The sequence below is a fragment of the Protopterus annectens genome, chromosome 5.part0 (genome assembly GCF_019279795.1).
Source record: "Protopterus annectens isolate FY-2018-M chromosome 5.part0, PAN1.0, whole genome shotgun sequence".
NCBI lineage: Eukaryota > Metazoa > Chordata > Ceratodontiformes > Protopteridae > Protopterus > Protopterus annectens.
In genome coordinates, this window is record NC_056735.1 from 743,464,671 (window position 1) to 743,487,225 (window position 22,555).

A 22,555-nucleotide genomic window follows, 5' to 3' on the forward strand; every position below is an offset into this window, starting at 1 on the left:
AAAACGGGACACAGACGGATCTTAATTTTGGAGGTTGAGTCACAGGGGTTCAAGGCCTGTACTGCTCGCCTTTTCATGGGCTATAAGGTCAGTGAAGCAAGGATGGATTCACTCAGGAGTGGTGAGATGGTAGGCTGCAGCTGAAGTGTTAGTTTTAAAGGTAGGGGGAGGTGTGTGTGTGAGTGGTGAGGTGCATGGGTAATCGGGTCATCTAAACTCGGTCAGCCAAGGGATCAGAAGTTAATTAGATAAAAATATGAAGAAAAGGTACATTTTGAGGCAGGGAAACAGATACACTGTATAGCACATTGTACTGATGGGAGGGTTTGTGCTAGTTCTAACAGGAACTTCTGTTTGAATGGCGAAGTATCATTTTGTGATGTCTATGAATAATATAACAAAAATGTAGTCTGCTTTAGAGAGCTATAAAAGTGAATGCGTAGTACAGTAATGTGACAACACTGATGTTTTGTCATTAAGTTCCTGATAATTTCAGAGGAATCAATATGTGGTTTAAACAAACTGTAATTAATTTTGCATGTTGCTATCAATGAAACTCAACTGGCTGAAGTTATTGGTAACTGTACTATGTTTAGCCCACAATATGTGGTAGCTTTTGCACTTAAGAATCTTGTCTTATATATCCCACCAAATGAGCATGTTAGTGTTGGCTTGTGTGAGGGCAAGGTAATGCTAGACTAAAGGAACCTGTTTAAAATGTAAGGTAAAAATATAATGTATTCTTCTTTTTCATCTGCAGTCAGAGTATTGTTAGGAGTGTTTTGGTACATGCATAACATGAGTGTAGGTAGGATATGTGAGGAACTGTGTGCGGTATTTATGCTTTAATTAGCTTCTGAGGCACCATTTTGGGGTTTTCTGCAGATGTAGGTTATGCTTGGCAAACTTACCTGATACAAAGTTAACAAAGGGAAAGAAACTTTTGAATGGGAAGTCTAGGACAAGCAACAGAATAGGGATATTCTGCTGCTGGTTTCTTCAGGCTGTATGTCGCTCAGTTACTTGAATAGTTGCCATGTTGCCATGAGTTTTACTGAGGCGGTTCATTGCTTAGCATTCTGGTGCTTTTTGGGAATATTTGGGAGGGATGGCCTTTGGCAAATGGTTGGGGGTGTTTGAGATTTCCATTTCTTGACAAATGAGGCATGTGATCAAGAAAGTAGACAGGAGTATAAGGAGATGAGGTGCATGGCTAAGAGAGAGGTGGCAAAGGCTAAGGATAAGGCATATGTAAGAGTTGTATGAAAGGTTGGACACTATGGAGGGAGAAAAGGACCTGTACCAATTGGCTAGACAGAGGGGCCAAGCTAGGAAAGATGTGCAGCAGGTAAAGGTGATAAAGGATAATGAGGGAAACATACTCACAAGCGAGGAGAGTATGTTGAGCAGATGGAAAGAGTACTTTGAGGGGCTGATGAATGAAGAGAATGAGAAGGAGAGAAGGTTGGATGGTGTGGGGATAGTGAATCATGAAGCGCAATGGATTAGCAAAGAGGAAGTAAAGATAGCTATGAAGAGGATGAAGAATGGAAAGGCTGTTGGTCCAGATGACATACCTGTGGAAGCATGAAGGTGTTTACATGAAATGGCAGTAGTGTTTTTAACCAGATTGTTTAATGAAATCTTAGAAAGTGAGAGGATGCCTGAGGAACAGAGAAAACATGTTTTGGTACCGATTTTTAAGAATAAAGGTGATGTACAGAGCTGTAGTAACTACAGAGGGATTAAATTGATCAGTCACAGCATGAAGTTATGGGAAAGAGTAGTGGAAGCTAGGTTAAGAAGGGACGTGATGATTAGTGATCAGCAGTATGGTTTCATGCCGGGAAAGAGCACTACAGATGCGATGTTTGCTCTGAGATTGTTGATGGAGAAGTACAGAGAAGGTCAGAAGGAGTTGCATTGTGTTTTTGTAGACTTAGAGATAGCATATGACAGGGTGCCTAGAGAGGAGTTGTGGTATTGTATGAGGAAATCAGGAGTGGCAGAGAAGTATGTAAGAGTGATACAGGATATGTACGAGGGTAGTGTGACAGCAGTGAGGTCTGCAGTGGAAGTGACGGATGCATTTAAGGTGGAGGTGGGATTACACCAAGGATCAGCACTGAGCCCTTTCTTATTTGCAATGGTGATGGACAGGTTGACAGACGAGATCAGACAGGAGTCCCCGTGGACTATGATGTTTGCAGATGACATTGTGATCTGTAGTGAGAGTAGGGAATGGGTGGAGAAGACCCTGGAGAGATGGAGATATGCTCTAGAGAGAAGAGGAATGAAGGTCAGCAGGACTAAGACAGAATATATGTGTGTAAATGAGAGGGAGAATAGAGGAATGGTGATGATGCAAGGAGTAGAGGTGGTGAAGGTGGATGGGTTTAAATACTTGGGATCAACAGTTCAGAGTAATGGTGAGTGTGGAAGAGAGGTGAAGAAGAGAGTACAGGCAGGATGTAGTGGGTGGAGGAGAGTGTCAGGAGTGATTTGTGACAGACGAGTACCAGTAAGAATGAAAGGGAAGGTCTACAAGAGGGTAGTGAGACCAGCTATGTTATATGGGTTGGAGACAATGTCATTGGCAAAAAGGCAGGAGTTAGAGCTGGATGTGGAAGAGTTAAAGATGTTAAGATTTGCACTAGGTGTGACGAGGGTGGACAGGATTAGGAATATGTATATTAGAGAGTCAGCCCAAGTTAGAAGGTTTGGAGACAAAGCCAGAGAGGCACGATTACATTGGTTTGTACATATGCTGAGAAGGGATGCTGAGTATATTGGGAAAAAGATGCTAAGGATGAAGCTGCCAGGTAACAGGAAATGAGGAAGGCCTAAGATAAGGTTTATGGATGTGGTGAGAGAGGACATGCAGGTGGTTGGTGTGACAGAGCAAGATGCAGAGGACAGGAAGAAATGGAAACAGATGATCCGCTATGGTGACCCCTAATGAGAACAGCCAAAAGAAGATGATGATGAAACTAAGGGGGTCAGGATTATAGTTTGTTGGGAAAGTTTAGAATTTATTTTCATTTGTTTAATATGGCAGGAGTTTGGTTTGTGGTGTTTGTGCTGCTAAAATGCCATGATGGTCTTTTAAATGTTTTATTGCTTATAACTGGATAGCGAGTTTGATAGCAGGATTGCTATTAAATTAAATTTTGGAAAGGATCAGGGTAGATTGAGAGGGAAGACTTTGACTATTAGGCATTGGGATATGAAGTTTGGGGGTTACAGGTTCAATGGCTTTTAGGTTAGGCTATGTTTAGTTATTCCGGAAGTATTTGAGGGTCAACAGAGACTACAATGGTCATTTTGTGCTATGCTTATATTGGGATAGCTGGTGGGTGGCAGGATTTTTTTTTTTTAATATAGGGCTGCTGTAGGATGATAGTAGACAATTGCCTTGGGTAGTTTGACCTGGCATTGGGTTTAATGTTTTGGTGTAGCTTATGACAGGTAAGGTTCTGGGGCTCATTACAAAGTTAATACTGGTAGTTGGACTGTGTTAGAATTAGTTAATATACAGAAATTATGCAAAGATATGGTTATTATGTTAACATTTGGAAAGGGATCATTGATTTAACTGTTGATCAAGTGGCAGCTTTTGGTGCTTATGTGACAGGGCTTTTGAAGTTGTGATAGGGATACAGTTGGGTTTATTGAAGAGGGGGACACTGAATGATGTTTGGCTGAACCACCCCTTCCCCTTTTATATGGGTGGTTAGGATGTTCAAATTCTGGTAGGAGAGAGGAGGAACAGCCTGGTCAGGTTGGTTGGTGGAGAAGAGGGACAGGCATGCCCACTTCTGTTCCCGCTCTAATGTTTGGATGTAAATTTCAAGGAGTTGGGAAAGGTAAGTGAACAGCTGAAGGCTGCTTGTTAAATAAATAAATGGAGGTAAGGATGCTGCTTATTTGGTGGAAGGTAATTCAATAAATGGTGTATGAAGTGAGTTAGGGATGCTGCTTCATAAGTAAAGGTTGGATGGGTAATTCAATAAAAGGGATATTAAGTGAGTTCTTGGATGATCCTTCATAAGTAAAGTAAGCGAGCAGAGGTATGGACGCTACTTACTGGGGCAGGATGAGTAGGTCACGCTGTCCTGATTAACATTACATGGCTGTTTATGCTGTGATTAAAAGTAACTATACTATGTTCAGTTGTAGTTAATAAATGTTGGTTATCAAAACTATGCTATGGAAGTTTAATAAAGGTTGTCAAGTATCATTCGGTGTGATGTGTTTATTTTTTTTTTTGCAGGGATCAAGCTTCCCTGCACCCTTCATATATCTACTATCTGATACAACAACTCCAATGTCACACAACAGTAGAGAAAAGGCGATCCCCATATTTTCCCCAAAAGTGTCTTTCAGTGATAAGTCCACTGTACTGTTATCAGTCAGACAAACAGCATTCAGAGTATCTTTATATACCTTTTATGGCAAGAAAAAGAAAACAAAGTGTAGGAAAATGTCTTGTTAAATACATCCTGTTTATTTGTTTGGAAAATCAAACAGGGAACAAAACTAAAAATATCACTAGGTAATCCAAAGCAAAAAAGCAAAGTTGCTTAAATTAAAGTTTATCTATACAGTATACAAACTAGTTCAGTACAGCTTAAGGTATCATGTGTGTGTGTGTGTGTGTGTGTGTGTGTGTGTGTGTGTGTGTGTGTGTGTGTGTGTGTGTGTGTGTGTGTGTGTGTGTGTGTGTGTGTGTGTGTGTGTGTGTGTGTGTGTGTGTGTGTGTGTAATTTTAAATATCTGCCCAACAGCTGGGACCATATATTTCATCTTGCTATATTCCACTTTGGTGGTACAGTACTCAAATCTTATAGTAATGGGAACAAGACGATATGCATTATAAATAAATGTTTAGAAATAATAGTAATAATGCATCCATAATATATCTTCTTTAATGTATGAGATATGCATGCTCAGGACCAAAGGCTAACATTTTGTGTGGTGTCTAATGGAAATTATTTTCTTCATCATTTCCTGCCAAGAATGGTGGTGTTTTATTCAGATTATATTTATGCACATTTGATTTGAGTTTAATGATAAATGGTGCAATAACCTTCTCTGCATATTTATTTAATGTTTATGTATTTAATTCCCTTTCCTTTTACTATGTGTTATTTTTACTAAGTGACATCAAATATTTAGAAAAATTATCTGAAGTAATGGCAATTAATGTCCGAGAAGTAAAAATGCAGTATTAAACACACAGAATGCAGCAGAAAAGCATTTGAATCTCAGTAGATAATAGTTCATAGTTCAGTACTAAGCTAACTGCCCTTGCGAGCCATTTTAAGCTTAGCCAATTATCCTTTGTAAGATTCAAGCCTTGCGTTGTGTGTTTGTTTGTAACACCTTAGCCTTAGCCATTAGGCCACCCTCCCAACCCTCAATGCATTACCCTGCAGTTAGTGCCACCATCATCTTACTAATGTGTAGTATCAACTGCATTGATAAAATAATTATTGTGCAGCTTTAAGCACAAAGAGCATACTACAGTGCAGGCATTATATTCTGTCTTACTAGAAAAAGCTTTCATGGGTATAACAGTATATTTAATTTAGTCATATTGTCTGCTATTACATATTTAAAATAAACAAACAGAATGCAGTAACAAAGGTCTCACACTGAATAAATATATGAAATCTCACCCAGATAAGCAATATTTTCACAATGCAACTGACAAAAATAAAACATAATTTTTATTGCACTAAAATCTGGAACTCTGCAGTCACCTGTTGAATTGCAGGTGGGGAACAGTTATCATGATAAAGTCAAAGAATCTTTATCACTAGTTTGGGCAAAACTTGTGGAGTATCTCCAGTAACTTTAGCAAAAGAGGGAAAATAAATTAGTTATTCACAAGCAGGGAACAGAGACAGTGCCACTAAAGTGGAATGAAAAGTCTGACATTTTGCAAATTTCATTTAAAGTACTATTTGAGTTGATTGTGTCTGAATCATTCTACACACTTATAGCTCTACAGACCCTGGATATCCTTGTAGCTTGGTATAGTCCTACAGACCCTGGAAATCCTTGTAGCTTGGTATAGCCAATCAAAAGTTTGGTTTCCCACCCCATGATGCGAGTTTACTTCTAGGACTGCTTCAGCCACCATTTTCAAACCCCCTACTGCCTAAGGACCCAGTCAGCTGTTTTTCTACACAAACAGTATGCTAGAACTGTTTTTTTTTTTTTGTGCTTTTCACTGACTATGTGGTAAAGAAACAACTAAAAGAGCTAAGCAGCATGCATAGCAATGATTTTCTAATTAGCCAAACCAGTAGAATGTTTAGAAAATGAGTGGAATTACCTGTAAAGTTTGCTAGCCAGGAGTGATAGTCTAAGCATGTTTATTAACTGCATGTGGTAAGTTTAACATTATAAGCTTGGCAACATAGTTTGCTGTGATACACTATTATGCTGGTTTAAGAATTATGAACAGAAGTATTGTTTCCAAGCATTTAGCAAGTGGATTTAGCTGTACTGCCTTAAATCTGTAACTACTGATAGCATAAAACCACATAGGAAAAGCTATGTAAAATTCACTGAACTTGCCTGTGCTGTAAACTACTGCTCTGACTGATAGTTGTAATTGAGTATAGAGTAATGCAGAAGCTGTGGCACTACTAATATTAATGCATGCCCTGCCTGAATGTATAATACTGTTTGCATGCTGTTATGTTAGCTATGTTCCATATAAAATCCATTCATTGACTCTATGTTCCTTACCAGGTCTTTCCACCCCACCTATCCTTACCTGGAATGGCTCAATCTGTGCTGAAAATAAAAATCCTGAAAACTAAAAGAAAGCATTCCTGCACTGTCATTCACTAAGGAAAAGGACTGCAAGGTCTATATCTTAATTGTAACTGTTGTGCTAATAGATGCTTGGCTGAACTGGGTCTAGAGCTAGCCTGGGGTAAAAGATAACTTAACAATCTTAGACTTCCTAGTCAGGCTGCTGTAATAAGTAACAAAAAGCATTCTACAGCTTAAACAGCCTGTATAACACATTCCTCCTGCTTACATCATCTCACAGTTGCTAAAGAAATAACAAATATCTGTACAAAATTCAGGTTAAAAGCTTGCTTTCTCCCAACAGTCAGTGAAGTTGCCTGGCTAAGCTACAAACTTTGTTTAATACAGTGTTGAGTAAAACACAGCTCACTTTTAAAAGAACTGAGTAAAATTGAGTAAATTGCAGCTCACTTTAAAAGGAACTGAGTAAAAACACTGCAAAGTTGTAAAGTTGTATTCTTTAAGCCTGCATACTCACAGACCCTGGAAATCCTTGTAACTTGGTATAGCCCCACTTCACTCACCCTCGCTTCGTTCGGGCTCGCTCCGCTCTCCAACCTGCCCCCAAATTTCACCCACCCCCACTACTGCTAAATATAAGCCCACTAAACCACCCCCCTCCTACAACCTATCATTGATAACCCACCCCTCCATACACCACCCCTTCCTGCCAACAACCTCCTTAATTCTCCACCCACATTCCTTACCAAGTACCACTACTATCAAGATGAGACCAATTATGTTCCTCTCAGTTATATTGCCAGGGCTACATCTCCTCAACATCTATGAAAACCATCCCTATCTTGGCTTTCACCACCCCATATCTCATACCATCTCTGCTCCCACCTTGAGTGAATCAAACCATCCCCTAGCTCACTATAAACCTGTCCTCTCCACTTTTAACAACCACCAACTAACTAGACCACAGACCATCTCCCCCAATGCTTGATATTATCATAAAATAATAAGTAAAGTGCTGAAACTAATAATCATGATACAATTTACTCTGATGAGGGATGGAGATATTCACCCTAACCGTGGACCCACCCTTCCCACAAGCTCTCAGCCCACTATCACCTTCAACATATGGCCAAATGCAAGGTCCCCTAACTCTCTCCTGACCTGTCATCTAAACATCAGGAGCATTAACAACAAGGTCTATAATCTTCATGCCCTTCTAGCTACCTACTCACCTGATGTGCTATGTCTTACAGAAACCTGACTAAAACCAGGAACTAAAAATGATGAGGTTATCCCACCAGGGTACAACATAGACTAGACCGAAACACCAGGAAAGGTGGAGGAGTAGCAGTTATGTTAAAAAAAAAAACAATAGATGTCACTCTAGCCTCACAGCAACCCCCCCCATTCAATAATACAGAAGCCCTAGTTAGCAAACTACAGCTTAACAAAAGTAAATCTATATTCATTGCCTGCATTTATATCCCCCAGGCAACAATGCAAATACCCTAGGAGACTACCGCCAATGGCTTTCCAACACATAACCCTATGAAACTATGGTGTTAGGAGATGTTAGTATTGACTGGAACAATTGTTCCTCTGAATCTCCCACCACCCATCTAAACCTTAATGGCTATACTCAACTTGTATCCTCACCCACCAGAATAAATAAATCCAACTACAAAGGCAGTAACCTGGACTGGATTCTTATCAACAATCACTCAGACCTGTATAACATGGGTACCCTCCCAAATGATATAGGTGACCACTTACTCACTTACATCATTAAGCATAAAGTAGATAACCACCACCATGTTCTTTATAAATCTATCAGAAACAACAAGAAGTTTAACTCCAGTGACTTTCAGAACGAACTTAGAGCATGCAATTGGGCCATACTTAAAGAACTTCCATTAGATGATGCTATAGACTATTTTAATTCTAAATTCCTCTCCATTCTAGATTCCCATGCTCCTATCTGCACCCTTAGAGCCAAAACTAAGACCACCCCGCTGGCTCTCTAAAGTAACCAATACCAAAATCATAGCAAGAAATAAAGCATGGGACAATTGGCGCACCTCCAAACACCCACTTGACCATATTAAATTCCGACAACTAAGGAATGATACCAAGAAAGTCACATTGTTAGACAAAAAAAAACTTCTATCAACACCTTCAGCAAAAACACCAGAACAAACCTCAAAAATTTTGGGCAGGCATAAACAAACTGCTCCACCCTGGCCAAAACTCCACCCCCACTCCCTCAGCTTGTGACCTTAAAACTCCAGAGGAAACTGCTAACATCATTAACAACTTTTTTGCCAAAACCATCCAATCACTAGCTAGCCAACTACCCCCACCAGCTCCTTTCATAACTCCTCCACAACCACTACCACACTGCTTTTTGCCTTCCAACCTGTATTTACATCGACCATCCGATCTGTAATTAACAAACTAAAGCACACTACCCTGGCAGCTGATCTCCTCCCACCAGAATATTTACAAAAAGGGGCAGATGCCATTGCATACCCTGTCTCGATCATAATAAACCACACCTTGACTGAAGCCACTATCCCCTCTTTCTGGAAGGTTTCCCATGCCATTCCACTTCATAAAGGAGGGAATTCTTTAGACCTTTCAAACTTCCGACCAATAGCTATACTATCACCACTGGCCAAAATTATGGAAAAGTGCATCCACAGCCAATTAATGCACTATTTCACCCAAAATAAACTACTGGCCAACTCTCAGCCTGGTTTTAGGCCACACCACAGCACCACATCAGCCCTCCTATCCTTCTCTAACTCTATCAATACCAATCGAAACAATAACAAACTTACCTCAGCTCTCTTCCTAGATCTCTGTAAGGCCTTTGATATGGTCAATCACCAACTGCTTCTCCACACCCTGAAGGAACTGTCACTGAATAGTAGCTCCATTAAATAGTTCCAGTCTTACCTGTCTGATAGACAACAAGCAGTTTTATGACAGAATACCCTATCCACATGTCTACATATTACTCTAGGAGTCCCCCAAAGCACCATACTAGGACCACTACTCTTCTCAGTCTTTATCAATGACCTACCCACCATCACTCCCAAGGCTACCTGCATCCAATACGCGGATGATTCTACTTTAATATGTACTGCCTCCTCCTCAACTGAGCTTATAACCCTAACCCAGAATACTTTCAGTGATGTAGAAAAATGGTTTGCAAACCATCAGCTTCTATTTAACCCCAACAAAACTAAACTGCTCATCTTTTCCTCTACCTGCAAATCCTCCTCTCCATTCTTTACTATAAGTTCCAACAATGGCATGATCATATCCCCAGATATTCACACAAAACTCCTGGGCGTCACAGTCAATAACGCCTTAAAATATGATACCCATGTCAGTCAAGCCATCAAATCTGTCAACAAAAAACTGGGCTCCCTATACAGGATCAAACCCTTCCTCACTTCTTTTGCAAGAACCACTATCACTCGGTCCCACCTACTATCTACCCTCCTCTATGCCTCGCCTCTCTTCACTAACCTGAACCAAGTCATCCTTACCAAACTTGCTAGTTGTTACAACCATATTGCTAGATTTGCTACCAGTGCAACTTCTAGGACCCACCATTGTATCAACCTAACTCAACTAGGATGGCTAGAGTGGCCCAGTCTTCTCCGATACAACCAACTTATAATAACCCACAAAATACTATATCAACCCGAAAGAACACCAGCACTAAATAAGATCATCAAGCCATACAGCAACCCGAGGACACTATGCTGGTACAAACAACTAAGAGCATAAATGTAGCTGGGATCTCACTATTCGCCAACTCAGTAGGCAAAACTTGGAATATGCTACCTGCTGAACTTACTCACCAATCCTCCTTAACCCAGTTTAAAAAAAGCCTCAAAACTACTCTTCCAACAGCATTGGCAGTGTCCCTGCTTAAACCCCGACTAATCACCACACGCTGTTCTTGAAAACTCTCCCTAAGCATTTCAATCTTATACTCTAATAAGTGTATGAATTCTTGAAGGGACTTAGCCCATAACTCTGTGTATTATTTTCTGAAATTGAAGCCGCATGATTTTGATGTTGTCTACTATGTTTTATCCATGTTTGTCACCCTACTCAAAACTGCATATTATACTTATCTCTAAATGTTTGTATTGTTCCTAATGTATTTATACTCTGCTTTCTGGAGCTTTTCTCCCCGGGCTTCCATTTCACAAAACTATGGAGTATAAAGTGGACTGTAGAGAAGAAATAGTATTTGGAGCAAATTTTCTTTCTTTTCTTTTCTTTCTTTTATTACTTAGCCCATTTCTTAGCAAATTCATTAAGAGTTAAATAGCAGCAAGATATCCAGCAATATTTTAGACACTTAAAATATATATTTTTGTTTCTAATCGAATCAAGAAAAAATAGCTGAATAAGAGCACTTTAGTCTGAGAGTTGAACCCTGTCATATTTATTTTATAACTAATGTGTATAAACATGTTTACAGCTGCATTTGCAGATTGGTCAAGTAAGTCAGTCTGTCATCTTTCACCCAATATCATTCGATCTATGTCTGCCTATGATGGTGGTTCTATGATCTTATGAAGGGCATAAAATGACTGCTGATGAGTCGGTTTGTATAACACACATGATGGTTAAAGTAATCAAATGACAAAAGTGCAAAATAATTTGCAGTTTATTAAAATGATGACGAGAAATGTTCAAAGTCACAGACTCTTCATCTGAATAAGCACACTTAAAAACAAATTTATTATTCAAATCACTTAACATTTTATTAAATGATAACTCATTTACTGATTTTGGTTGTTTAGTCTGAGGCATTATGGCACCTTTTTCTGCACTGTTTCTTTGGCTATTTCTCATTAAATGAATTCTTGCAAATTAACTGTCTCAAAGCAGGTCAGCAGAACATTGTCTATGAAATTACCCCCTTCCACGCTCAACTTATTAAAATGCAATATTATGTCCTAGTACTAGTACTACCAGTATGACCTTTCCAGATAGTTTGCTTCATCCTTTTAATAAAAGCTGACAAAATGGAATTATACATATGGATCATTCCTAGACATATGACCTGGCAGATTAAAGAGTTTCTTGGGCGAATGATGGAACACGTGCTCATTTTATGTACCCGTGTATTACCTGACTGGTCTAAGGGCCCTTTTCATTCAAGATCTTGACCGTATAGCAAAGTAGAACATCGTAGCAGACAGAGAAACATTCTTAAAGTCACATTGTCTGTGCCGTACGACAACATGTACATTTAACTGTATAAAGCAATCAGGTCCAGTTGAATGAACCATAAGGGTAAATGCAACTTGTTTAAATGAGGAAACACATGTTTCATAAATTAAACAGTATAGTAATGGAGCTAAGTAGATAAACCAAAGCTTGTAGAGTTCCAAAAAATACTTTCATCTGCCAGGTCATACGCCTAGGAATGATCCCTATATATACAATACAATTTTGTCATCTATTATCAACGGATGAAGCAAACTGTCTACAAAGGTGATACTGGTAATACCCTGCTTCTCTCTTATTTAATTGAACTGCATTCAATATGTTTATAGTCTTCGTCCTCTGCTTAACCTATATGAGAGCTAAGAAATAACAATAAATCTATGTTTATTGGTATTCTACCACAAAAAAATGTAATGTGCATGTCTGTCAGATCAAGAAATCATTTTTAATGCAATGCATTGTGCCTTTTATTTTAAATAGGGTTCTTGTTATAAGCTTCACAAAGTTAAGGAGATGCCTTAGATTTATTATAATTATGGTATGACAGCAGAATCAAACATCTTTGAAGTGGAAGACGTCATTTAAAGAATCAAATTATATATATATTCAGCAATCACCTTTTATATCCAGATGTGATATACTTGAAATGTGTGGTACAATATAGTCTCCTTACAACTATAACAAAATAAAACTGTCTGTTGAAGCATTGCGTTGTAACTCTAAATACATGTACTGTTTTGTTTGTTAGACTACAACCTGTTTATTGTAGCTGCCCATGAGTTTGGCCATGCATTGGGGCTTTCCCATTCTGATGATACCTCTGCTTTGATGTATCCAACATATTCATTCGTTAACACAGAAAAGTATAAACTCCCTCAAGATGATGTTGAAGGCATCCAGAGTCTCTATGGTGAGTCTTAAATTTATCATTTATTGCTAAGATGTTTCATGCTTTATAACCTTTCCATTCACAATATGCTAGTAATAATAATTAATTAATAATTAATTCCTTCTTAATAATAAAAAGTAGCATTATCACCTCTGTTGACTGCCTGGATACAGTGAACCACTAACCTTAGTTGGTTGACGTATTCCATTCCTAGGAAGTTCTAAAATGTGTATATGGTGGTGACCAGCCAGTTAATAATTTTATAAAAAAAATGATAATTTTATTGTTCATAAATTAAAGAGAGTTAGCTGGTTTGTGAAAATGCTGTATTTCTCCGTAGAAGATTGATTAGCATCAGCATGAGGTGACTGTCACAGAATAGTGTACTTTCCTCTACTGGCCGACACAGAATAAGAATAGCACGTTTACTTAGTTCTGCTTCAAAGCAACCTGAAAAATATGTGAGCAATTGAACAAATAGTTTGATCAGAAACAATGGGAAATATACAGGTAGTGCAGAAGTTTGCATTCTAACTGACAATCTAGATGTATGGCTCTTGGTTTTTGCCTGAAAATGTTGCAATGACTGGTACTTTATTAACTTACGGACTGAATGGGTAGTGGGTCTGTAACAAAGTTGCAGTTGCTGAATGTGGGAAATACTGAAAAAAGTGAGTAGTAACTCCATGGTAGTCAAAGGCTGTCTGGGTCATTTCACATCTAACTTCAAAAGTGAAGGCTTAGCTAGCCTTTACAGTTCGTTCCTGTATTGAAAGGTTCTCTGACAAACTAAAACAAAACAAAACAAATTCAATTTTTCAGAGACAGTGGGTTACTGAAATAGTAAACTTTGTGCTGGAAATTATTTCCTAAAAGTTTCTTCTGTCTTTGCAAAAGCAGATTTTCTCCAGTACAGTGATCTGGATCCTCGATTAAAAATTCAGTAAATGAATCTCTTCATCTGAATGTGCAGTGATTGATCAAGCTATCATCTCTCTATGCATCACAAACTCCCTATGAAAACTACAGCAGGGGAACTAGACTTCTGGGGTTCATCTTCCAGAGATCTCATCTCAGACACTTAATATGTCATTCTCAATGGAAGGGAACTAGTCTTGATGCACAAATGACGTAGATAGCACCTTCACAGCTAACGTAGGGATATTGAAGCAACAATGGATCAAAAATGACTAAGCTTCCCATTTTCTAGTTTGCTGTGGCAAGGATTTACTACATCTACTTGATATGAACTTATAGTTTCTAATTTTAACTTCCAAATCTGTTGTATATCTTGCCTTCCCCAAGAGGACTTCAGAACCTTAGCATTAGGTGAGAGCCATCCAGAGAGGTCACTATTTATATATCCATGAAGAGGTTTTGTGCATCTGCTCCCTTCACCCATCAACCCATCTGCTATGAAAGAAGGGCACCCTCATCCTATCAGCCAGGTTATTCTGACCTACCCTGCAGATCAGGGCTCAAAAGAGACTATGTCATGCCTGACCCCAGCCATGGAACTACTTGACTGAGACTTACTTCAGTCATCAGCTTTCAGTATACTTAGCACAGGCAATTGAGACACTTTTTCACTATGACACTAACTCTCATCTTAGTGGATAATGTAAACAGTTGTATCACTGCAAGGGTTCCTATGCCCTCTCTTAATGTATGTTTGCTTCCACACACTCGCTGATGGTTGCCACCACCAGTTTAGGAGTGCTAAGTCTATGTCTACCCAGTCAGCCACTGATGTCATACAAGCTTTCTCTTGTCTAGAAGCAAATTGGCTATGGAGAATCACCACCCTCTACTTCAAGAATTGGTGAGCTAGCATAATATGCTCATTTTCCATCATCTCCCATCTGTCTATTGTAGCACCTCAGCTGCTACTCAAAACTGAGTCATTGGTGTAATAGTCAGGGTTTTATCTATCTTTGCCATAGAGCCTGTTCTAATGAAACCCAGTATTTGCAAACATTTCTAACACTGCATAATGTTTCAACTTATTTCCTCAAACAGTTTTTTTTTATTCCCTCAAATTTATGTTCTTATTTAAAAAAAACAAATAAATCTCAGTAACAAATATTTCTTGCCATGTAAACTCATGACATGTCACAGAGCAATATATTCCTTTGATCTCTGTGCTCATGTTTTATTGTATACTCTCTGCCTTTGATATTCCTACCAGTCTATTAAATTTAAAAAAATGTTTTGAATGTTTGCTGTAAAGCAGATGTTGGTGGTACTTATGTGCAGTTATATCTGAAGGCAAAATTAAAACATTTGCTGATTGTGCACTGCAGATATACTGTCCAGCATAAGAATTATGTCATGGATGAGTTTCTAAAATTATAGACTCTCACATGTATTCTGTCAACATTTATTTGTTTTGAGTTAGATGTCTGGTGATATGTTTCTGTTTGAAAATATTTCTTTATTAGGTCCTGCAATAAATGGCAACCCAAGAGATCCAAGACCGGAACAACCAAATTCAAAAACATTCTGTAAATCAAATGTAACTTTTGATGCTGCTGCTAATTTGCGTGGTGTGTTGCTGTTCTTCAAGGGCAGGTAAGCATGTAACAAATTTGCATGGTGTGTTGTTCTTCTTCAAGGGCAGGTAAGCATGTAACATTGCTATGTAACTGCCATTAATGAGTATAACTAAAAGCATAACTGTTTCTGAAATGAGCATAACAATAATGATGATGATAATAATAATAATATAAAAAGGCAGTTCATCATGTGTTTTTGCACATTATCTTTGGCTAAAGTAACACTTAGCTGTTTCATCTTTTTGCAGTTAGTTTTTCTGAAATGCTACCGTATGTCTTGAATGTATTATTTTAATTATTACCAATGTATAGTTCCTATATAAAAATGCAACTACAGTGAAATACAACTGAATCATTGCTGTTATGATTACATGGAAATAGTACCAAATTGATTACTATAATGAAATTTTACAATTTGCTATGGATGAAATAAAATCAAGATAGTAAAAAGCACTAGTTAACAGGGCAATGCAAAAGAAATGCATTTCATAAATGGTGCTATCAAAATTGTTGTGTGGATAACTCTGTCCGGTATGTCATTGTATTATATTTGGTGATATACAGAGAAGGATGCAAACGTCTTCTGTGTGGAGGCATGCGTGAATGGGCGTGCCTTCGTTGAAGGTTGTGCATCAGGGCTGGTAACTCGGCATGTAAAAATCCACTACCAAATATTAGCGGACCGGAGTTCCGCTGTGGCGACCCCTAACCGGGATAAGCCGAAAGACACAACAACAACAACATACAGAGAAGAATGCACATGTTTTTCAGATTTTGCTGTAAATTGTTAGTAACAAACACATCAAAAAAGGAAAGTAGTCCCAGTTGAAGCTTTTGGAATTATAAGTTTGGCAATTCTGTTTGCCTTTAAGTCAGCTAACAGCCAGTACAACAAGTACAGATTGCCCTGGAATAAAACAATTGGATGTTTGGCTCTTTCAAGAAGGTAACTAGAAATATAAAATGAGTAGTAATACTTTCTCCAGATTATGATTTTGACTAGGCTATGCAGATTGCATTATTTAGTTTAGGGGCTCTTAAAACAAACAGAAAGGGAAGGAGCATAATTATACAGGAGGACCAAACACATATCTCAAATATTTAACAGCCATGGATGGATCCACCTGATGAATCTGAGCATCTTGGGGCAATGTAGCAATTGCCTCATGTACACTGACAAGCCTCTCCTCCTACTACCCAACACTATAACCTGTGAGAGATGTACTTATATAGCTAAACTGGAAGCCAAGTTCTCTCCAGCCAAAACGGTACTAGACAGTCAAGAGGAGAAGGTAAACCCCTGCACCACGCCACATTCAACATATAGTCCATCAAAACCTACACCACCTAAACCCACACATAGTAACACAAAACACACACCTACATTCACGGAGGTTCTCAATAGAAATCTGCCCAAACAACAGTGATCTCTAAAGCTGAAACGCAAGCAACCACCACCCCCCAACATTACCCAAATTACACATAGCCCACAAAGTCAGTGTGCCACTCAACCACAGCCCATAAGGCAAAACAATGTACCCAGCACACTAGTCATAGGTGGCTCTATAGTCAGGCACACTGATGTCCCACTCACCAGGCTAACCAAGGAGAAAGTTACTGTCAGCTGCCTGTGAGGTGCCAGGATCTGCCACATAATGCAAGCATTCAGGTCACTCCACACCAAGTACAAATATGACTCTGTCATTGTCCATGTTAGTGTGAATGACCTGAGATTACATGAAAAGAGACATTGAGGAGCTCTCAGATCATGTAGCCCAGGCAGGTATAACCCTAGCCCTGAGTATCACCCTGCCATCAGACAGAATGATTCCTCAATACAAGGATAAAATGATTGACTTCAACAATTGGCTAAGCTTCTGGTGTCATTCTAAGGGGATCCAGTGTCCATCTGCCTGGGACGACATGATCGACAGACCACAATGCTTTGCCAGAGATGGCCTGCATCTGTCGCCCTTGGGATTCCAGATACTGGATAAGGCTCTTGCCACCTCATAGTGCCTTTTTTTAGCCAACGTTCAAATGACAAACTCGCCACCATACCAGGTAAAAGGAAGCAAAATTTGAGGGTAATGCTACTCGATGCTAGAAGTCTAAACCTCAAAATGCACTCCTCGATGCACTCATTAAAATGGAGAACATCAACATCTGTGCAGTGACGGAGACCTGTTTCAAGGCTCCAGAGAGCACCCCAGATTTACCAGGCTGTAATGCATACCACACCTTTCGGCCACCTAACCTGGACCAAAACACTAAAGGAGGAGGCGTGTTCATATTCATTAGGCATATCCACACCTCCAGGCTAGTTGCTCAACATAATGCATCTGAAATTATCCAAGTGCAGCTAACATTGGCAAGACTGCAATCCAGGATGTAGCTTGTTACAGATCCCCCACCATGCCCTAGGATGCCCAATCCACTTTTCTTAATATACTGGGTAATATTAAGGTACAGCCCAATACCCTAATAATGAGTGATTTCAATTACCCCACTATCAACTGGGAAAACTACTCATGTACTAACTCATTTGCTCAATGTTTTCTGGAATTCATAAATTCCAACCCCCTGGATCAGCTTGTCTATACCCCCACCAGGGTCAGCAATATCCTGGACCTGGTCATTACCAATATGGGCAACCAATGTTCCACACCAGAGATCAACTCCTCGCTGGTCAGATCTGACCACAAGCTAATCACCCTAGACATCAATATACCGCCCTCACCCCCCATTAAGGAATCCACTGTAAAAAAACTTCTCCAAAGCCAACTTCATGCTTCTTAAGACAGAAGTGGCAAACTTCATGACACCCATACTGACAGAAAATAAAGGTACGACTGCTGAATCCTATACAAATACACAGTATAAGCACATTAACGAGTGCATGGATGGTGCCATCCCCAGGTGAACCAAGACACTATCCACCAAAAAAAGGAAGCCAATCTGGTGGTCCCCTGCCATAAACAAACTCTACAACAGAAGGAAGAAGCTGTTGCAAAAAAGAGTAAAATCCCATGATTGCAGGAACTCCCTGGTCAGCCTCAGTAAGAAGCTGAGTTCCCTCATAAAATCCTCCAAAGCTAGTTACAAAAATAAAATCACCACTGATTCTAAAGACAACCACAAAGCATTCTACAGCTATGTCAAGAATCTCAGTGGTGACACTTAGATCTGCTCTGATCTACAGCACAATGGCACTAGATATACTGAACCAACTGATATTACCAACATCCTGGCAGATAGATTCAGTGCAAACTTCACTCCCCTCACCTCCCAAGGGCCCATCACTATACCGAAAGAATGTAAAGCCCCTGTAATCACGGCTGCACAAGTAAAGACCACACCCTCCAAAGCCAAGAACACTCATCCATGGGACCTGACAACATCCCAGGCTGCGTTCTGCACAAACAACAGAACAAACTGGCATACCACCTAAGTACCATGTTCAATCATAGCCTCACTTCAGGCTTTGTGTTTACTGAATGTTGCACAGCGCTGGTTATCCCACTCCACAAAGGGGGTGCAATCATGAACCCCGGGAACTACTGCCCCATTAGCCTGATGAGCCTGGTCTGAAAGGCCATGGAAAGTATCATCTTGGAGTTATAAACAAGGACATAGGCAACCTCCAAGCTCTGGACCCCACTCAGTTTGGGTTTGTAAAAGGTAGGTCATGTCTCCTAAACCTGACTGACTTCTTTGAAGTAGTCACCAGAGCCGTGGACGAGGGTAAGGTTGTGCACACAGCCTGTCTTGACCTCACCAAGGCTTTTGACACCATCCTCCACTATGGAATTATAGACAAACTCACTATACTGTGCATAAATCCCTATGTCACAAGATGGGTGACCAACCGGCTCACAGACAGAACCCACACAGTGAAAGTAGCCGACTCCAAATCCAACTTCAGACCAATGACAACTGGAGTACCACAGGGCTCAGTCCTGCCTCCTCCCCTGTTTGGCTTCTACTATTCAGAAATCCAGGCTAATACAGCAGGTCTTTGGCTAATGAAGTTTGCAGACGACTGCAAACTAGGTGCCATAATAGAATCACCTAATGATGTGAACATTCTACAAAGGGGCCTCACTGAGACTGATACTTGGTGTCAAAGTCATGGCCTCAAGCTCAATGCCAAGAAGTGTACTGTCATCTCCTTTGGGAAAAACACTGTACCCATGAACTACCACATAGGTGGTAGCCTACTAAACACCAAAAGTGTGATAAGAGACTTTGAGACAAAGGTGAACAGTAGTGTCTCCTTTGATAATCTAATCACATTGCCACAGTAGTCAGGAAATCCTTCTATATGGCACACCTCATCACAAAGGGGTTCACCTCCAGAAAAAAGAGGTTATTGTTCCTCTCTACTTATCCTTCATCATGTACCTCGCAAGACATCTACAACAACTAGAAAGGCCACAGAAATACCTAACTAAGAGGATTACCAGGCTCAGACAGATGCCATACACAGACTGTCTCAAAAAACTCCAGCTCTACTCCATTGCTTATCACCTACTCAAAGGCGACCTCTGCCTAACATACAAAGCCATGTCAAACCCAGATCTGTTGGGCATGCTACACTTAAAGAATCCCCAATCCCTCTGAGCCACACGTGCCAGGGACCTAAACCTTTCCACCACAATAAACAGAACATGCTGGAGAGATAGATTCATGTCCCAGAGACTTCCCATACTCTGGAACAGACTACCCATTCATGTCAAGCAAAGCTCCTCATTAGCTCTCTTTAAGAAAAATCTCGACAACTAGACGGGACATAGGAAATTCACCCCGGGGATCACTTCTGTGGCTCTGCTAGAGAGGGGCACTGGAAAATAACTTTCTTGGGTGGCGAAAGCCAGGGAACCTTTTTGGCTAGGCTTATATAGGCCCCAGGGCTGATACCCTAGTACCTACCTATGAACCTATGGGCCAACAAAAATTGAGTCATGTTCCAATAATGGAAAAGGAGAAATGTAAAATATAAGCTACTGAGAGATGAAAATCCAGCATGCGATTTTAAGACAACTTTTAATAGTCAGAAAAGAACAGTATGTCAATAGCAAACAGTGGTTTACAGATAGGATGACAGAACCTAGATTAGAACATAGCAGAAAAAAATAATAATCAAAATGGTAGTGGCTTTAGTCTGGGTAGTAATCATCAATTGGATACGTAACAATAAAAACACATAATAACACTGACAAAATGTATAGAATAAATCAAGAAAACAAATGATTTACCACTGTACCTTAGCTAATACAATATTAATTTCAAAATCTAATATGAGGCAACACATAAATATATCTGTTCATTATATTGCTGACAAGTATTTCATATGATATATTTGGAATATTAACTGTTAGTTCTTTCTATTAACATAACTCAGAAGCCTACCCAACAGCTATTCTTCTGCCTTACTTGAATAGTTTAGCCATCTTCCCATGAAGCTTACACTAGCCAATAATTACTCTTAATACTTGTAAATACTCTCCATGGACATATGTAAGTGATGCATCAATCTTAGTCTTTTACTCTGTCAGATACGTACTTGGTAATGTAGACAAATTCAGTCTGTTAACTCATTTTTCAACCAGGTCTCTCCATACTCTTCTAACCCAAATCGGGACACAGGATGCAATTTTAGATCAAAACATTTTTTTATTGAAATTATTTGTAAAGGAAGCACATAAAACCGGACAAATAAAAGCTTAAGGAAATAATCTGATTGGGGTTAGGTACCACTTTGTGTATCCTGGATGACCCAAATAAATATCCAGCTATTTTCTAATAAACAACCTTCCAAGACCTTCTGTCATTGTTAATTTGAAACGTAAATCCTTCCAACTTTCCTCACTTGTTTTGCAAATGGCCTCTAATTGCATCTCCCTCTAGTACCAGAGATCCTTCTGTATTATTCTTCTTTGTCATTTTTAACACATTAATTTTAGTCAGGATGCCCTTTGAATATTCTGGTTGTTCTTCCTCTAAATCTTCCGGTATAAATTAATTTGAGCTGTAAGCATATAAACCACTATTATACAGATAAACTGTAATTTATCATCAGCACCTGAAAAAAAAAAAAAACAGTTCACCTCCTTCTATTGTGTCCACAAATCCTGTACTTTCTGTTGTTTCTCCTATTTCTACCTATGAGGCCTCCCCCCCGAACTGGAGTACTCTATCTTATTTTCTTGTGGAGAGCCATACTCTTGCATTATTCCGTATCATATGAGATCCTCCATCTTCCCACATCATATACGCTGCATTCTACTTCCCTACCTCAATGCCTTTTTCTCCCTGTCTTTCATCTGGTCATCCCACACAAATGAACAACCCTCCTTTGGAACACCAGTACATTGTACACTTCTATTCATTTTTACCTGCAAAACTAGATCTTAAACCATTTTCCAGTGAAACAACAACGCACTCTCATTTATCTTTACCTTCAAAACTGGGATTTTATCCTCTGTGAAATATTAAGTGAAAGTTTTGCAAACCCATCCAATATACAGGTTTGGCAGATGAATTCTGCTTCTGGAAATCCTATACTGCTTCTCCTTTACCATCTTCATCTATTAGATCTTGTACTTTTTTTTTTCAAATCAGGGTGACCTTAATCAAATTTTTAATGAAGGAGAGAACTACTCCAATCCCAAGGTGAAGTGGAAATGTTTTTTTCTATACATGGCCACAAGGATCTCTTCCTCTGCTTTCTTTATCCTGATCCAAACAATATTTCTGTCAGTACAGAAAAGGCCAATTTGTCTTGAAAAATACCCAGATATAACAAGTATCCTTCCTATCACCAGATTAACCTTCTCTGCATACAATCACCAGCAAACAGAGAAAATCAAGCTTCTTCTGCCTTTAACACTAGTACTATTTCCTTTCTTACCTTTTTCACAGCTTATGAAATCCCCTTTGAAATAAAGCCCTACATTGATGTATGCTTTCACCAACACGTAAGGGACAGTATTTTGTAGAGAGACCTTTTCCATGACACTAAAGAAGAAACACCGTTTAATGGAATCACTGACTT

General features: G+C 39.3%; 1 protein-coding gene across 1 annotated transcript in view; it reads left to right on the plus strand.

Annotated features, from left to right (window-relative positions):
* Window positions 1-22,555, plus strand: part of LOC122802186 (collagenase 3-like) — a 108,006-nt gene that overhangs the window by 54,832 nt on the left and 30,619 nt on the right. The window contains exons 5-6 of the mRNA XM_044071853.1: window positions 12,803-12,964; window positions 15,385-15,514. Of these exons, the coding sequence (XP_043927788.1) occupies window positions 12,803-12,964; window positions 15,385-15,514 (292 nt within the window). The remainder of the gene's footprint in view (window positions 1-12,802; window positions 12,965-15,384; window positions 15,515-22,555) is intronic.